The 17062-nt window shown below is 45.5% G+C and overlaps 1 protein-coding gene across 1 annotated transcript in view; it reads left to right on the top strand.

Annotated features, from left to right (window-relative positions):
• Window positions 1–17062, top strand: part of FRMPD2 (FERM and PDZ domain containing 2) — a gene marked incomplete at its 5' end in the record, with an annotated part of 94217 nt that overhangs the window by 12541 nt on the left and 64614 nt on the right. Inside the window, 8 exons of the mRNA XM_084633008.1 lie at window positions 572–722; window positions 821–959; window positions 2377–2529; window positions 6117–6302; window positions 7606–7762; window positions 11322–11532; window positions 13946–14049; window positions 16010–16108. Of these exons, the coding sequence (XP_084489134.1) occupies window positions 572–722; window positions 821–959; window positions 2377–2529; window positions 6117–6302; window positions 7606–7762; window positions 11322–11532; window positions 13946–14049; window positions 16010–16108 (1200 nt within the window). The remainder of the gene's footprint in view (window positions 1–571; window positions 723–820; window positions 960–2376; window positions 2530–6116; window positions 6303–7605; window positions 7763–11321; window positions 11533–13945; window positions 14050–16009; window positions 16109–17062) is intronic.

Below are 17062 nucleotides of genomic sequence, written 5' to 3'. Positions count from 1 at the left end.
TAAGCCCCTCTGGTGTAAACCGTGTCCACTGCAGGAGTGTGCACCAGTGGAGCTATGCGATCTCAGTGTAGATAAGGCCTTAGACCCAGACTTATCCTGAGGTAGGGCAGAGCCATGTTGCCTCATCAGGAGTTCCAGGAAGCTCTGTGCTTCAGGCAGGCCACATGCCTCCAAAAGCTTCCTCTTCTGGTGGGGAAGTGCAGTCTCAGCTACTCCCCTTAAAAGGCCCTTTGGAGTGGCTAGCACCCACGAAGAGCTGGTGGGGAGCAGTCCTTGTACTCAGAGCATGAGGATTGTGTGAAGTGTCAGGGTCTCTTTATGCCCTCCCCACTTCTTGAGTGTCAACATAGGGCCTAGTCAAACATCTGGCTAGCTGTACAGAGAGTTATCCTGGGTATTTCCAGGGTAGAATAAGCCATGAATAACCATCATGGAGGGCAGGGTGGTCTGTGACTCTCTGAGCCCTTCCTGGCAATCTGCTGAAGGGGTGGATGAAAATCAGTGGAATTCTGCTCTATCAGATGGTCTCCTTCTGCTTCGCTCATCACGGAACCTCAAATTCTCATTTCAGGTAAAGAGTTTTTCTTTTTGGACGATGAGACTAAACTCTACAAAGTAGCCCCAGAAGGTTGGAACGACCAACCCAAGAAGAAAACCTTCATCATTAACTTCACGCTCTTTCTGAGGATAAAATTCTTCGTCAACCACTTTAACACCATCCAGTAAGTGCCAGGGTTCTGTCGGCAGCCAAAGAGGAAGGTGGCATTTAATTTTGGGGTTCGAAGCTCTTGTGACAGTCCCAGTCTCTCTTGTTTTTCAGACATGGTCTGACAAGGCATCAGTTTTACCTGCAGCTTCGTAAAGATATTCTGGAGGAGCGGCTGTACTGCAATGACGAGACCTCCCTGCAGTTAGGTGCTTTAGCCTTGCAGGCAGAACTTGGAAATTATGCTCCCGAGGTATGGTAAATAATACACCTCTTCTCAGAGGTGTCCGCCATCAGCCTGTGTGGTTTTCCCCATCACTTACAGTTAAGATGCAAGTTAAATGGCACCTTGACTTCAGTTCTGCTGGCATTTCTCAATAGAGTGAGTGAACCCCAAAGGATTCACATTTCAAGTTCAGATTAGTTGTCCCTAAAGTTTGCCTGACTATGCAGCACTCATGAATCTGCCAAGCTTGGCTGGAAATCTTGGAGACTGGTCCTTCTTGGGAGATTCCTGGTACTTCCTGCTTGCATGGTAAGGCCAGAAATCCCAGAATATCTCCAGAGTAATTCCAGCCATGGATACAACTCAGAAGCGCAGAAGGGGTTTGCAGAGATGAAAAAATAAGGAAGAGGTGGAAATTGAACATTTGAGCCCCTTCTAAATGTTGCCATTTGGGCTGGGTTGTAGGAATAGGCAAAGGTACAGGGATGTCAGTGAAGATATTTCTGAACCAGTTGTCCAATCCCTGGGTGTAATAATTGATGTTTTTTTCATATCAAAAGAGCAGATGTTTAAGTCCAGGGCCAGATCTCCAACTGGTGTGGCTCCATCACCTGAAGTGAAATTACATTGATTCATGCCATCTGAGGATCTGGCTCTCAGTCTCTGTTGTTGTTTTCCTTAATCTAATATAAAAGTCAAGAAAGAACAGAAATAAAGTACCCATGATAGGGATCTCACTGGGAGTGTTGTCCTCCTCTCTAACAGCTGCAGCAAGTCAGAGAACAGAATGGCTGCTGTCTCTGGCCACAGGCAATTTTAGAATTTAAAGATGCAGTACACAGGGAACAGAGGCACTACACGTTGCTATGTACACTGGACAATATAGATAGAGTTTCCAGACTACAGTGTAGGCTATATTCTGCATTGTCTTGTGCAGTTGTCTTGGGGAAGGAAAGGGAGAAGAAGGGCAGGGGACATCTCTTCCTCCCTCTCCCAAGAACACCTGCACAGGAGCCAGACAGAATGGGGCTAGTTTCCTGAAAGCATGTTGGGGGCCAGCTGACACAGAACTAATCGTGCTCCAAGAGCAATGGAAGCCAGAGCCTCTCGCCTCATGAACCAGTTAGTACCCAGAGGCAGGCATGCGGGAGAGAGATGCTACACACTTGTGCAGTGGATGTGAGAAGCCGTGCTCCTCACACTCCCCTGAGGCAGTCTCCTTGCGTCTGCCCGCTATGGCTCTGCATGCCGTCCCTCCTGGCACGCCTCCAGCAGCAAAAGCCAGAATGGGGCCCCACGCCATGTGTGATGTTGCACGCTGGAGATCGCTGCACCTTCCCTTCGACAGCTCTTCCGCTTTTGCATGAACTGCATTTTCAGCCCTATCTACAGTGCCTTGGGAACTAACCTTTCCCCCTCTCGTTTCTCTGTTTCCCTCCTGAAGATGCATGGGAAGAACTATTTTCGCGTTGAAGACTACGTTCCCATGAGCCGGATAGAGAAAATGACCCTGGAGTCCATACAGCGAGAACTCGCCAAGCTGCACCGCATGAACCACTCCCTCTTTGAAGATGAAGCCGAGCTGGAATTTTTAAGGGTATCCTCCAATGCATCCAACTTTATTTATTTATTTTGCAGAAGGGCCCTGTCTCTTTCTCCTTGGGCTGTCGTTTCCCTGTCGCCAGTCTGATACAACATCAGAAAGGTGGCAGAACATCTGTGCAAGCTGAGAGTACGTATCGGCAGGTTAGGGATAGAAATCCTTTCAAAGACATTGGAGTTAGCAAAGCAACCATGGAAAAATCAGGACATTCAGAGTTATGGATAAACTGACAAGACACCTAAAGGCTGATTGCGGTTACTCTATTGCTATGCACTCCAACTTTTCTCCTGCCTTAAGTGCGAGTGACGTGGCACGGAACAGGGGGCGGAGAGGAGTGAGCAGCGGATGGGGCCTCAGGGATAGAGGCTGAATGGGGATGGGGCCTCAGGTGGAGCATGGGCGGGGCCTTAGAAGGGAGCAAAGACTGGGTGGGGCCTCAGGGGGAGGGGTGGAGTGGGGGTGGGACTACGGTCCAGGTCTGGTGGCCCCCACACTTCTAGGGAGCTTCTGGTGCTTCTGCCTGGCAACCATAATGGGCCCCTTCCGAGTGTGGGCCATTGGTGCCATTGTAAACCCAGTACTGCCTCAGAACCTCCTTTTTCAATGTATCTGGTACAACTAGATCCATCTTGTACCTGTATCCATCATATGCTAGTTTCTCCTATCTCCTATACAATATTTCATCTCCAAGCTTTCCCATTGTGGCCAGAAAGCTTTCACTGTGGTAGTGTGAGGGAATGCTACTCTCCAGGGTTACTGCATTTGCCAGCTGATTTTCCAATCACAGACTCTCCTGATAGCAGGATCCTCTCTTTGGGAAAATTTTAGTTGCTCTGGGGTCCATTCCTGCAACCTCCTCCCCATTGTTGCAGTGAATGAACTCTCTGTTCGACCTTGTATTTAGCTGTGACACTCTGTGACACCTGGAGGAGAGCCCCTGTGTAGCTCGAAAGCTTGTCTCTCTCATCAACAGAAGTTGGTCCAATAAAAGATATTACCTGACCCACCTGGTCTCTCTGATATCCTGGGACCAACATGGCTACAACACCACTGTTTGTCTAGGTGTGAGTTATCTGTGTGTGTGTGTGTGTGTGTGATTTTTAACTTGTCTTCTCCCTCCCCTTACCTCTGAAATATCTGAGATCAGAGCTTCTCTGAACATTAGCCATTTTCCTGCAGTGACACATGCCTTTATTTATATAATCAGTTCAGCTGAATTGCTACTTAATTGTGTTAGTTTATTGTCTAACACTGTCACTGGAATTGATTAGATGGGCTGATTTCGCTCTCTCTCTTCTGCCACTCCATTCCATGTGGAGCGTAGGGCCTTCCATCTTTGCAGGTCTCCTACAGCCGTCTTAGCATCTTCTCATGTCATTTTGATAGGTTTCAGTTCTGCTTCTACTGTGTCTTTCCATATTATCCTTGGTCTACCTCGTTCCCTCTTGCCCTGAGAGTTCCAGTCCAACACGTCTCGTTATGTTATTCGGTCTTTCCTCCCTGTGTGTCCAAGCCATCTCAATTTTCGTTCCATAATTTCCTGTCTGATTGGCTTCTGTTTCGTCGTCCTTCAGAGTTCTTCATTTGTGATTTTTTTCATCTGATACTGAGGATTTATCTGAGGCAGCTGTTTATGAGAACTTGGAGTATAGATAGCAAGGTCTTAATAAGTCTCCAAGTTTCTGCACAATATCATAAGACCGATTTTAAAATGGTGTTAAATCTTCAAAGTTTAGTTTGGAGGCAAGATTTCTGTTTCTCTAGGTCAGCTTTAGAGTTACAAAGGCATGTCTGGCTTTCACTGTTTTGGCTTTATGTCTTCATCTGTTCCACCTGTTGTACTTACAGTGCTGCCAAGATACATGAACTACCAGACCTCTTCTCCATTAGCTGCAGAAAGTATTCCGGGTGTTTCATGTTGTTTGTTGATTCTCATAGTATTAGTTTTCTTGGTGATATTTAATGGCCATCCCATCATGCATAGCAAACCCAATGAAAAAAAGTAGCTCTGTTAGTTTGTGTTTCAATGACTACATCTGTATAAAGTGTCACCAACATGCCATACACATGGTGAGAAAGTTAGTGCATAAAGCGAGGACATGCAAATTCTTCCTCCAAATATGAAACGGGATTTAAAGACTAAGGCCAAGATTTGGCTATTGGTTTTGAAGGCCTCAGATTTTGGGTGCCCAGCTCAACCCACTGTAAAGGGTCCTGATTCTCAGAGGACAGACGCTGAGCACAATCTGAAAACCAGGCCCCTTTAAAGTGACTCATTTTTGGTCTCCCAAAATCTTTTGAGAAGCTTGGGCTAAGAGGCTGGATTGGCCTGCCGGAGAGTGAACTAGATCACAAGTTCTCAGCGTTGCTTTGGCCTGCAACTCACAAAATGGATGAAAAAATCACCCTGTGGCTTTCCATATCCCACCAGCCCTTTGGAAGGGATTGTGGGATTTGGGTCACAGAATGATTATTCAACATGTTGTGGCAGGGTGAGGAGGTGTAGAGATGTTGGGGGAGGGCTTGTAGAATAAGAGGACAATTGGGTGCTTCTCCTACTCTACTCCAGCCTGCATACCTAGCTCCAGGGCAGGGACAGTGCTGGTCCCCCCGGCTGCAGTGCTGGCTCCTTGAAGCACTGCTCCCATTCCCCTGGAGCTGAGCCTTGTGCAGGAAGGGCATGGATCTGAACAACTGCTCTGGAATTTGGTGGCGTCCTGGTGGGAACCAAATTTCTCTTTCCAAAGCTGCTGTCAGGCTTGGCCTGCACTTTAATTACAATTTAGCGAGCCCCAGAGCTGAAGCTTCCTGGTGAGTCAGTAGCTTGTAATGTATATTTTTTTTAAAAAAGAAAGAAGAACTGTGGGGCAGTAGCTCCGAGTGAGATTATGGAAGGCAGAGAACTGTTTTTTCCTTGATGCTAAGATTTCCAGAGATTCTTTACGATGCATAAAACAAATCCCACAAGCACATAGTGCCCGGGCAGCCTTGACTCCTGATACCCATCTCTTAGCAGTTTTAGCACTATCAGTGTGTTTGCTGCATTTTGTATCTTAGTTTGATCAGGGGAACAAAGACCTGGAGAAGAAGGTGGGAAGGAACAAAACTGAATGTTTGTGGAGCGGCATTAACCCCCAAGCAGACTTCTGCTCAGGAATCTGCACTGTGTCTAAATAGCAGTGATACTGAGCACATGCATCCATTGTAATTGTCAGAGCACTGTACAGACAAGTAACGAGTCCTCACAGCCTCCCCTGTGAGGCAGGAGGGGAAGGGTTATGGTCATTTTACAGATAAGAAACTGAGGCAGGGAGAGGTGACATGACATCCCCTAGATCAGATGGTGAGTCAGTGGGAGAGCTGGGACAAGAATTTTGAATGGGTTTCCAAGACTTAAAGAGCGTGGGAGTACACAGGGGAGTCACTGCTCCCTATCTCCCCTGCTCATCATCTGCCTTGGTTCCCCTTGGATTTGCTGCTTTCTGCTCACATCCTTGGATCACAGCACTGGGCTCTGTGTGATATTTAGCATGGATTGCACATAACGCTGAGTAAGTGCACCCCTCTTCCTCTCTGAAAAGGTGACTCAGCAACTCCCGGAGTATGGGGTGCTGTTCCATCGGGTGTCCCAAGAGAAGAAGGCAGCTGGAGGGGACACTGTCCTGGGAATCTGTGCCAAGGGCATCATTGTGTACGAGATGAAAAACCACACCAGAATTGCCAGTTTAAGATTTCAATGGAGGGAAATGGAGAGGATTTCAGCTCATGTGAGTGTGATCCCAATGAACCCTTACCCGTCCACACTGGGTTACTCCCCTCGGTCTGTTCCTTTGGTAAATACAGACATCTACTTCAGAGCCATGCTCAGAATCATTAGGCACAAGACATGCCCATTTTTGACCCAGTTCAAAAAACATTGGATCCAGCTGTGGGGTTCTGAGCATCCCAATGCTCAGTGATGGTTGGATCTTGAGGTCTAACCCACTTCTAGGAGCTGATGTTCACCCCCTGTAGGACTGCATAACCTAGACCTGAGGAACATTATTTGTGTAAAACCTTTTTTGGACAAAAATGCAAATTGAAGTCAACCAAAACAGTTCACAAATTTGAGCCGATTTCAGTTGGGGGAGGGAGGAAAGGTTTTTTTGGTGGGGAAATGTCAGAATTTTTTGTTTTGGAATTTCCCCCAGTTTTCATAGATTCCAAGGCCAGATCTTGGAGAAAAATATCCTCTAAAACCATGTGAAAATGTGTTAACACCCCCCACCAACCCCAGAAATGAAACAAAATATTTCATTTGACCCCAAATTAATTTTTTTAATTTTTTTAATTCACTTTTTACTTTTTTGATTCAGCCACCAAACTGAACAATCAGCTAGTCACATGGCTCCAACATAGCCCTCAGTGTGGGCCATAGCAGAGGGATTCTATCAGACAGCTGGTAGCCTGCTGCTCTAACCCATGTCCATTTCTCCCTCCCCTCTCCTCTCCTCCCTCTCTGCCTTTCTCTTTTTTTGATCCCTCTGCTACTGTATTGGGTCACTGTGGCAATTGTCCCTTCCTCTCCCAGATCCCTCTTTGTCCCCCTGCCTCTCTATACACTGATGTGCTATGAACAGTGTTATGGGACTGCAATACCACACCCCACCCTGCCATGGCATTCTGACATTAGAAGTGTATCAGCCAATCACCACACAGCCATCTACTCCCTTCCCACCACTAGCCTGCTTGCCCCTTTAATGCATTTGCAGTCTGCAGTCCGACTGGCTAAAATGTCATCATTCTTAGGTCCAAGTTTTCTGATGGCTACTGATCCTGCTGCCACTGAAGTCCATGTCAGAAACCCCACTGATTTCAGTGGATGTGAGGATAGGACCCAAATGCAAATGAGTGACACCCCACTCACCCATATCAGAGTTGTGGAAGGAGTTCATTGCATTTTCAGAGCATAGACCCAGGGCAGATATATGCCTGAACAAACTAATATGATTCTATCGGCAAGCCTTGCATTCCTCTGGGAAATGTCCTGGGTGGAATATAAAGTGAAAGGTGCATTTTTATTTCCTTTAGAGAAAAAAGTTCACGATTGAAAGCAACTTCAGTGGCAAAAAACACACGTTCGTCACCGACACGGCAAAGACTTGCAAATATATACTGGACCTCTGCTCTGCCCAGCACAAATTTAATGCCCAGATGTATTCCAGGCAGCTTCAGCAAGCTTCCTCCGGTGAGTGCCATAGATACTGTCCGTCACACGGGGAATAGGTGAGGGAGGTTTGGTAAGGAATGGAGGAAGCTCAAGGAGAGGAGAGATGCTGGTTGGGTAAGGCACTGAGCTGGGAATCAGATCTGGGTTTGCCATTTGGCTCCACCAGAAACTTCCCATGGGCCTTGTGCAATCAGTTCATCTCACTCTGACTCAACTGTCCCTCTGTAATGTTTCCTGACCTCACAGGGGTTGGGAGTCTGTGAGGCTGAATTAACACTGGGAGGTGCTCTGGTGACGTGTGCCACAAAACTTGGTTGGTATGAAATAAGCTTTATTATACTTAGCTGCAGGAACTGTGCTGGGAATTTTGAGGACAACAGATCAGATCTAGCCCTGGTGCAAGCAGAGACATGTTCCATTGCAGTAAATGGCTGTTGTGCCTACTTGTGTAAGGGCTGAATTTAGTCCATTAGGAGTTTTTGCCTGAGTGAGGACCAAAAGTGAGGTTTACTTGGTCCTGTCTCAGCGCAGGGGGCTGGACTTGATGACTTCTCAGGTCCCTTCCTGCCTGACATTTCTATGATGTTATGATTATTAGGGTTATTAGCCCTCTGCATCCACAGCTCTCAAAGTATTCTGCAGAGGTGGGTAAATGTAATATATATGGGGAAACTGAGGCAGAGTTGAGAGGGAAATAACTTGGCCAAAGTTTCACATACCTCTGTTGATTTCAATGGAGCTACACTGATTCACACCAACTGAGGATCTGGCCCACTGACTTCAATGAAGTTATGCTAATTTCTGCCAGCTGCAGATTTGGCCCTGTGAGTCAGTGGCAGAGCTAGGAACCCTGACTCTCATACAAGTGTGCTAGCCATTAGGTCAGACTGCCCCTCTTTCAAGTGGAAGTGTTGCATGCCGGGCAATGAGGTTATATCACGGGCACAGAATGGTTAATATTTCCAAAATTCTTTCATAGGAGACAAAGTTCTTGTACAATTTAATTAACAGGAAATCACTCTGCAGAGGTGTCAGAAAGTAGCAGAAAGGAGGCTTATGTCTAGGTCCCTACAAAATTCATGGCCATGAAAAACACGTCACAGACTGTGAAATCTGGTCGTCCCCGTGTAATTTGGTCTTTTGTGTGCTTTTACCCTATACTATGCAGATTTCATGGGGGGAGGGGGAGAGGAGACCAGTGTTTCTCAAATTGGGGGTCCTGACTCAAAAAGGAGTTGCGGGGTGTGTGTGTGTGTCACAGGGTTTTTTTAGGGGTGTTATGGTATTGCCATCCTTATTTCTGTGCAGCCTTCAGAGCTGGGTGGCTGGAGAGCGGCAGCTGTTGGCCAGGCACCCAGCTCTGCAAGCAGCGCCTCGCCAGCAGCAGCACAGAAGTAAGGGTAGCAGCACTGCAACCCCCCCAACAATATCCTTCTGACCCCCCCACAACTCCTTTTTGCATCAGGACCCCTACAATTACAACACTGTGAAATTTCAGATCTAGACAGCTGAAATCATGACATTTACTATTTTTTAAATCCTATGGCTGTGAAATTGACCAAAATGGACCATGAATTTGGTAGGGCCCTACTTATGTCCATGGAACCCCCTGTGTTGTTGGGGTTCCTTTTACTTCTGATTTAACACCAGAGAGCTGTGATCAGTCTACAAATGAGACCTGAAATTGCACCATCAGGCTTGCTGAGCAACAATATTCTGTAATGAAAATGATTACATTCAAGATATGAGGGAGCAAAATTAATTAGGAGGCAGAAAAATTATAATGCAAGCCCTGATTACAAGCATTTAAAATCACAGACTGTTCAGTCTTGTGCAAGCCATTAGCCTGATGGGCTGGGGCAGCAGATCCTGAGTGCAGAGTTAGCTCGTCCTTGTGGGTCCTCCTGGATGGGATTGGTTCCTTGAAGGTAGGTGGCAGTGACCCTTGTTCAGAATTAGACTCTCTTTGCAACCCAGTGCAGGTCTTTCCCCAGCAAGGCAGAATCCCTTCCACGCGAGTGGCTAGGAGAGCTCCCCTTTTACTGTTGCCTGGCTCAGATGCATCTGCCACATTTTCTGCAGATCTTAATGCAGCTCCCCACTCAGCTATCACTATGGCAACTCTCAGACTTTGCTGAGAAGATGGACAGTTAACCCTTTCAACGCCTCTTAACAAATGCCTCTGATCAAACCCACTGAGGAAACGGGCAGCCTAGGTGTAATGAAACTAAAAAGCAACATTCCAGAGGGCTAAAAAAATGTCTAGTAGGGAGAGGCACTGGAGATCAGGGTCAAATGGGAGGAAGTGGGGAATGTACAGCCATATTGATTTCCAGCCCTCCGACTTGCAACCCGCATTGTCATGGCAGCAGGGATTCTGTTGTACTTCTAGGTATGTCCTTAACTATCAGCTGCCCCCAAGTCCCCTTTAAGGGGTATTCCAGCCCACTGAGAGAGAACCTGAATAAATTAATATTGACTCGTCAGCTTTAACTTTCATTGGGCCTGGAGGCAGGGATGTAAATAGATTAATAGAATTCCCAGGGCAGAGGCACCACCGAGACCATCTAGTCTGACCTCCTGCCTAACACGGGCCAAAGAACTGCCCCATAATAATTCCTAGCTCAGAGCTTTTAGGAAAAAACATCCAGTCTTGATTTAATAATTGCCAGTGATGGAGAATCCACTGCAATCCTTGATAACTTGTTCCAATGGTTAATGAACCTCACTGTTAAAAATTGACACCTGATTTCCAGTCTGAATTTGTGTAACTTCAGCTTCCAGCCATTGGAGTGTGTCAGACCTTTCTCTGTTAAATTGGAGAGCTCATTATCCAATGGTTGTTCGCCATGTAGATACTTAGACCGTGATCATCTCTTTATTAAGTCTATCACTATAATAAGGAATGTTTTCTAATCTTTCAGTCATTCTTATGACTCTTCTCCGACCCCTTTATTGCTGCCCCCAAATCTGGCTATCAACAAGGAATTGGTGGTTTCTCTTAGAGGTGTGAAGTTAGATGTCGTTCACTGCCACCAAAATAGTCCCTTCTTCACCAGTACAGAGTGTGCAGGTGCTGAGGACCCACTCCCTGATCCCTCTCTGATGTCGTGGGAGCATGTCTCCTCAGATACACATGTGTTGTGTTGGGCTGGTGGCCCATGACACAGGTGAGCATCAGCTGATCACAGCTGCTCCAGACCTCTGCAGACAGAACCTTCCAGTTCCATTGACAGATTTGTTAAATGTACATTTCAGAAATGCATTCAGGTTTAATGGGGCTGCACACTGCATCTTCCTTGGTGGAGACTGAATTTGCAGAAAAGTTCACATGAATGAAAGCCAAATCCAAATGAAAAACACAATATCTCCTATGATATAATAGAAAATGCTTGAAAACCCTTTCTCACACTCCAGCTTCTTGATAGTTTTAGGAATATCAGAACAACTATAGATAATGTCAGGCTTTTTGTAAGGCTGGCATGTTGAAAAGGCTAGACAGAAAGCAGTTCTGAACATAAAAGGCTGGAAGAAAGTCAGTGGATTTATCTTTTTCTCATTCGCCCTTCTCCCTCAGAGGACAACAAGTTTATGGAAATAGTCAAATCAAATTCTGCTTATGCAACTCAGCACGAACATCTTGCCCTGATTCAGAGACTGTCCTGCTCAGAAAATGTCCTGTACGGGGCCAACCTGGAGCACATGTCTGCTGGGATGATGAGCAAGTCTTGCGATAACCTCAGTGTGGAAACCAACAATGGGATCGGGGACAAAAGCAATCTAGGCAGGTGAGTTTAAATTGGCTTTTTCCTCTGAATGGGACTAAAAAGCAGATGTTGGCTCAACAACTGGGCGTGTATTTATTACCTAAAACCTTTGTCTGACAGGGTCAGATTCTAGAACCCTGCATGGAGGTGCAGTGTTACTTTTGCTGATTTACTCTGATGTCAGACCAGGAGGGTCCTATTAGCTCCAATCCTGGAGCATATAAAGGTTTGAAAATCTCTGAGCCAGAGGGGACTAGCAGCAGACACAGAAGAGGTCCTGTAGTGAGAAACCCTAGAAAGCAGCCAAATTTAGGAGAAAACTTAGGTTGAGGTTTATATTTTATTGTTAAGTTAATAAAGGCAAAGAGAGAGGTCTCATGTGTGCGTATTCTATATAGAGTACGGTGGGAACTCTGCCAGTATGATAGCCTGGACTTGTGTGGTTAAAGTTACTTGGCCTTTTCTGTAGTGTCATACAACCCCATTTCACAATATGCTTCCACCAAAGTGCATCCTCTCCCTTCAGATGTTAACTTGTGAGGCATTCCACCTAAAGTGATGACCCACTGCCTTGCTCCTGTGCTGTCCTCTTCTCTACCAGCTTGTGCCCTGGGCAGGGGACTTATTTGTTTAGCACCAGTTTCCTGCTCTACATCACATGGTCTAGTCATAATAACAGTGTCCCTAGGCTTTGCTGCCATTTGGGCTGAAATTAACTATTTTGTTTCAGGTCACTGCAGACTTCTTTCAGGCCCCTTATTTCAGAGCTAGCCTGTGCCCTTTGTTAATATTTGTATTGTGTTCACGCCCAAAGGCCACACCCATCAGGATGGGTTCTCTATTGGGTTAGGTGCTGTACATACACAGAGGAAGACAAAGAGAGAACAATCTAACAAGTAAGAACTTGAGTCAGAACTGGTGTCATGTTTGTTTCCAGACACAAAAAGCAACCCATTTACTTTCAGACTGAATGCCTTTCATTTTGGATTAAGGGAAACAATGAAAAAAAGAGAGAACAAAAGTGAAGTCTTCATGAGAAAGCACAGTGTGTGTGTGTCTCCTCTGTGACAGGTAGCATTTGGCCTGAATGAACAAGGGTAGTGTGTTTAGTCTGGAGATGAGAAGGCGGAGTGAGGACATAACAGTCTTCAAATACATAAAATGTTGTTATAAAGAGGAGCGTAAATTGTTATTTAAATTGTTCTCCTGATCCACTGAGGACAGGACAAGAAGCAATGGGCTTAAATTGCAAGGGAGGTTTAGTTCGGACCTCAGGAGAAACTTCTTAACTGTCAAGTAGTTAAGCTCTGAAATAAAATACCTAGGGAGGTTGTGGAATCTCTGTCATTAGAGGTTTTTAAGAACAGGTCAGAGAAATACCTGTCAGGGATGGTCAAGATAATACTTAGTCCTGCCTCAGTGCTGGGGACTCAGTCCCTTCCCGTCCTTCTATGATTCTATGTTTAAAGGTGCAGTACATAGAAAACAGAATGAGAACTTCTCCTTTCATTGACATTACTACATGCACCAGTGTGTGGGTGGTTGCTGTAGCTGCACAAGGCTCCTGAGGCCTTTAAGAGATTTGAATGCCATTTGAAGTGCTATGAAGTAGAACAAAGCCTAGAAGAGAGAGGATCACTATAGAGCCCCCCATTCCAGGGTAACAGAGTCCCACCAGACAAACTGTCTGTATGCTGTTTCAGGCAGTCTTCCATTCTGACTTGAGGTTTGGTATCATTTTCCCAGTGGCTGGTAAGGGAACCCAGGCCTGCTTGCTACTAAGGGTTCCAGCCCAGGGACCATATATGTAGCAATCCAGATCTCAGACCCTGTTGCTGTTTCCCCAGACCCCTTCTACCCCAACTGTCTATCTCCTTGCCTATCTCTGGGAGCTTCCTCTGCTTCCCTTCTTGGCCTTTCGCAGGACCCCCCAGTCCAGGGCAGGACCCCAGGGTGTACTCTCCCATGGATCTTCTTCTTGTCCCTGGCCAGTTCCCTTTCCATCTAGGGAGTGACTGCAGATCTCCTTTCTGCTCTCACTTCCTGGCTTTACACTCCTAGCCCAGCTCCTCCCCGGGCTGGGCTTTACCTGCCATTCAAGCTTAGCAATTCCTGGTTCCCCTCCAGGTGCAGCATCCAAGATTAACTGGCTGCTTCGGGCCAACATTAACCCGCTCAGGGCTTGTGTGGGGTGGACACCCCATAGCAGTCCTTTAATGAACGGTTGAGTAGTGGATATCAATTGAAAGCTAATGCCAGCCAGACTAAGCCCAGCCTTCTCTGATAAGGAGATCTAGTGGCCTGAGCATATGTCCGGAGCCAGGAATTTCTCTGTTCTCATCTTGGCTCTGACCTGCTTTGGAAAGTTTTTTGAAGATGGAGAGTGCTGCTGTCTATTTGTTACATTAATGTCAGTCTTCTTTGTTGCTTCTAGCTCTTACTCTGGATTGTCCCAGTCAGAAGTACACATTAGTTTGAATGAAAAACAACGGAGCTATGACTATCTCTCTATCCATTCAACTCCGAATACAGCCCGCAGTGAGTATGCTAGATTGTGATGCACTCGGAGTTCTGCAGTGATCTGAAAAGGAAACATAACAACTGGCACCATGGGGCTCAAGGTTCATCGCATCTCAATGATAGCAGATCAGATGTACTCACTTTACAATGTAAAAGATCGTTGTTCTCACGTCCAGGCCTGCAAATTAACCCTGGGCTCAGCGACTCAAGCTGGGTTCTTTATTTCCCCTTCATTGACACTAGTAATAAGGGCCCGGCAGACCAAGCTATTCTTCCAGTGATGCCCCATTGTCTTCAGTGAGGTTGCTTAGCTGTATCTAAAGGCCTGACATGAGGTGGCACAGGTGTTAGTGAGAGCGGAATTTGGCCTTCCAATGGAAATATAACAACATTTCTGTAGTTGATGCACGAGATCGCAGAGAACGCAGCTCCCCCTTCTATGCCTGTGCTGGCACTGCAGGAGTAAAAAGCCATAGAAACCGATGTTAGACACTGAAATCAGCAGCTCTGACTCTCACACATGCCAGGGCAGATCTGATGAAGACGAAGCTGTCATTTTTACACAGCCCCTTTTCAGAGCAGAGCCACATTTTCAATGTCCACATTGCAGTAAGTGACGTGGTACGACGGATGACTCCAACCAAAAAGCCATTGCCACAACTGGTGCTGTTTGGATCCCATGACAGCACCGGCCAGCAGGAAGGGCATGGAGATGAAGGCCCCGATTTGAGAAAGCGCTTTGGCGTTTCTGCACTCGGCATGGCAATGCCTAACTAATTTAGAAGCCGACATCTCATTTTCAACAGGGATGGCAGCCAAAATCCCATTGACAATCGATGGGACTTCGGCTGCTAAATCTGCTAGGTGTTGCAATGCTGAGTGTAGAAAAACCTAAATGACAGGTTTAGAGTAGCAGCCGTGTTAGTCTGTATCTGCAAAAAGAACAGGAGTACTTGTGGCACCTTAGAGACTAACAAATTTATTAGAGCATAAGCTTTCGTGGGCTACGGCCCACTTCATCGGATGCATAGAATGGAACATATAGTAAGAAGATATATATATATATACACATATACATACAGAGAAGGTGGAAGTTGCCATACAAACTGTAAGAGGCTAATTAATTAAGATGAGCTATTATCAGCAGGAGAAAAAAACTTTTGTAGTGATAATCAGCCATCTTGATTATCAGTACAAAAGTTTTTTTCTCCTGCTGATAACAGCTCATCTTAATTAATTAGCCTCCTACAGTTTGTATGGCAACTTCTACCTTCTCTGTATGTATATGTGTGTATATATATATATCTTCTTATTATATGTTCCATTCTATGCATCCGATGAAGTGGGCCGTAGCCCACGAAAGCTTATGCTCTAATAAATTTGTTAGTCTCTAAGGTGCAACAAGTATTCCTGTTCTTTTTGCAAAACCTAAATGTCTTTTATGACCCCAGGCCTTAGGCGTAGTGGGATTTGGATACTTAATTCCCATAAACTCCTGTAAAGATCCCTGCCTGGCCCAGCCCCCTTACTGCTATTTATTCTTTGTATTATCATAGCACCAGTCATGGACCAGGCCCCCACTGTGCCAGGCACTGTACATTTTTAGGTGTATTTCAGTAGCGCCTAGGAGCCCCAGTCATGGACTGGGACATCTTGTGCTGTACAAACCCAGAACAAAAGGTGGTCCCTGACTGTCTAAATAGAAGTGGTCCCTCCAAGTGAGGGGAAATATGCATAGGTGGGACATTGTCGGGGAAGCTTGCACTGTAGTGCTTACCCGTTCTGTAGATACATACAGGATGCCAGTCTCCAGGGCTCTCCATCTAGCACCTCTCATCTGCAGCATATTAATGTAAAAAAGGGAATAATGATGTTGAAATTAAGCATCTTAACTTCTAAACACCCGAATGGTCAAAGAATGTCATGTCCTCCCCTTGTCTGCACTTGTCTGTTTATTCCAGCTGTTTTGTTTCTGCAGTCCCAGGTTCCCCAATCAGTCAAAGAGAGAATATGCTGGCTGGATTAGAAAGAGAAATCATTTGTGTCACTTTAAAACGAGATCCTAAAAATGGCTTTGGTGAGTAAGGGGTATGAATGGTATGTTTGTTACCAGGACTGTCCGAGCATGTATATAGGCCTTTAGATTCTTTCTTTCTTTCTTTCTTTCTTTCTTTCTTTCTTTCTTTCTTTCTTTCTTTCTTTCTTTCTTTCTTTCTTTCTTTCTTTCTTTCTTTCTTTCTTTCTTTCTTTCAATACAGTTTTTAGACAACTATTTAGAAAAATAAATCTGGTGAACAAGATAAGCTGTTTCCAGGTTGGGTATCAGCAGTTACAGAAACGTTGCAATTTGTCTCTATCCAAAGATATTTGCTATGTGAAATTGGGCAAGTTGGTAGCTTCCTTGATCTTGCTGATTCCATGTGACTGCCAACTTTTGCATAGCACTTTGAGGTCTACAGGTTAAAAATGGCAAAGCATCATTATTTAGCCACTGTTTTTCAGCAGGTGTAACCAACACACAGAAGTTTGTGGTGGACTAATGGGGTAGGCATTGGGTGTAGAACCAAAAGTGCTAGGTTCTGGACAGACATCTGTCACCTAGGAAATGTGATTTTTTTTTTTGTTTAGCACTTAATACCAACATGTGACACGAATGCATGCATTGTGCAGTTATATATGTAGCTTACTTAGCTGCATAGTGACTATGCAACCTTAACGTGGGTATTATCTGACTTTTAAATGCCTGACTGTACAACGTTAATATTATATTATGTAACACACTGGCAAACTGTGTGCTGCATCCACTATTAGTTATTGTCCCACTAGAGGATAGCAGCCTACTACTGCAGACAGCTAACACAGTTACTCTTTGAAGTCTTAAGTGACAGAGATCTGTACTGAAAGTTCTGGGTTCAAAACCAGCTGACAACCCATGTGGGGAGTTCTTAGAGTATGTACAGAATTATTATTTAGAGCTAAGCCCAAAACTAAACCCTGGATCCAAACAAACTTGAATCTTGTGAAAGGTCTG

This window comes from Lepidochelys olivacea (assembly GCF_965140295.1).
Source record: "Lepidochelys olivacea isolate rLepOli2 genome assembly, chromosome: 7".
Classification (NCBI taxonomy): Eukaryota; Metazoa; Chordata; order Testudines; family Cheloniidae; genus Lepidochelys; species Lepidochelys olivacea.
Note: the sequence above shows the minus strand (reverse complement) of the source record. Positions and strands in the feature narration are given on the sequence as shown.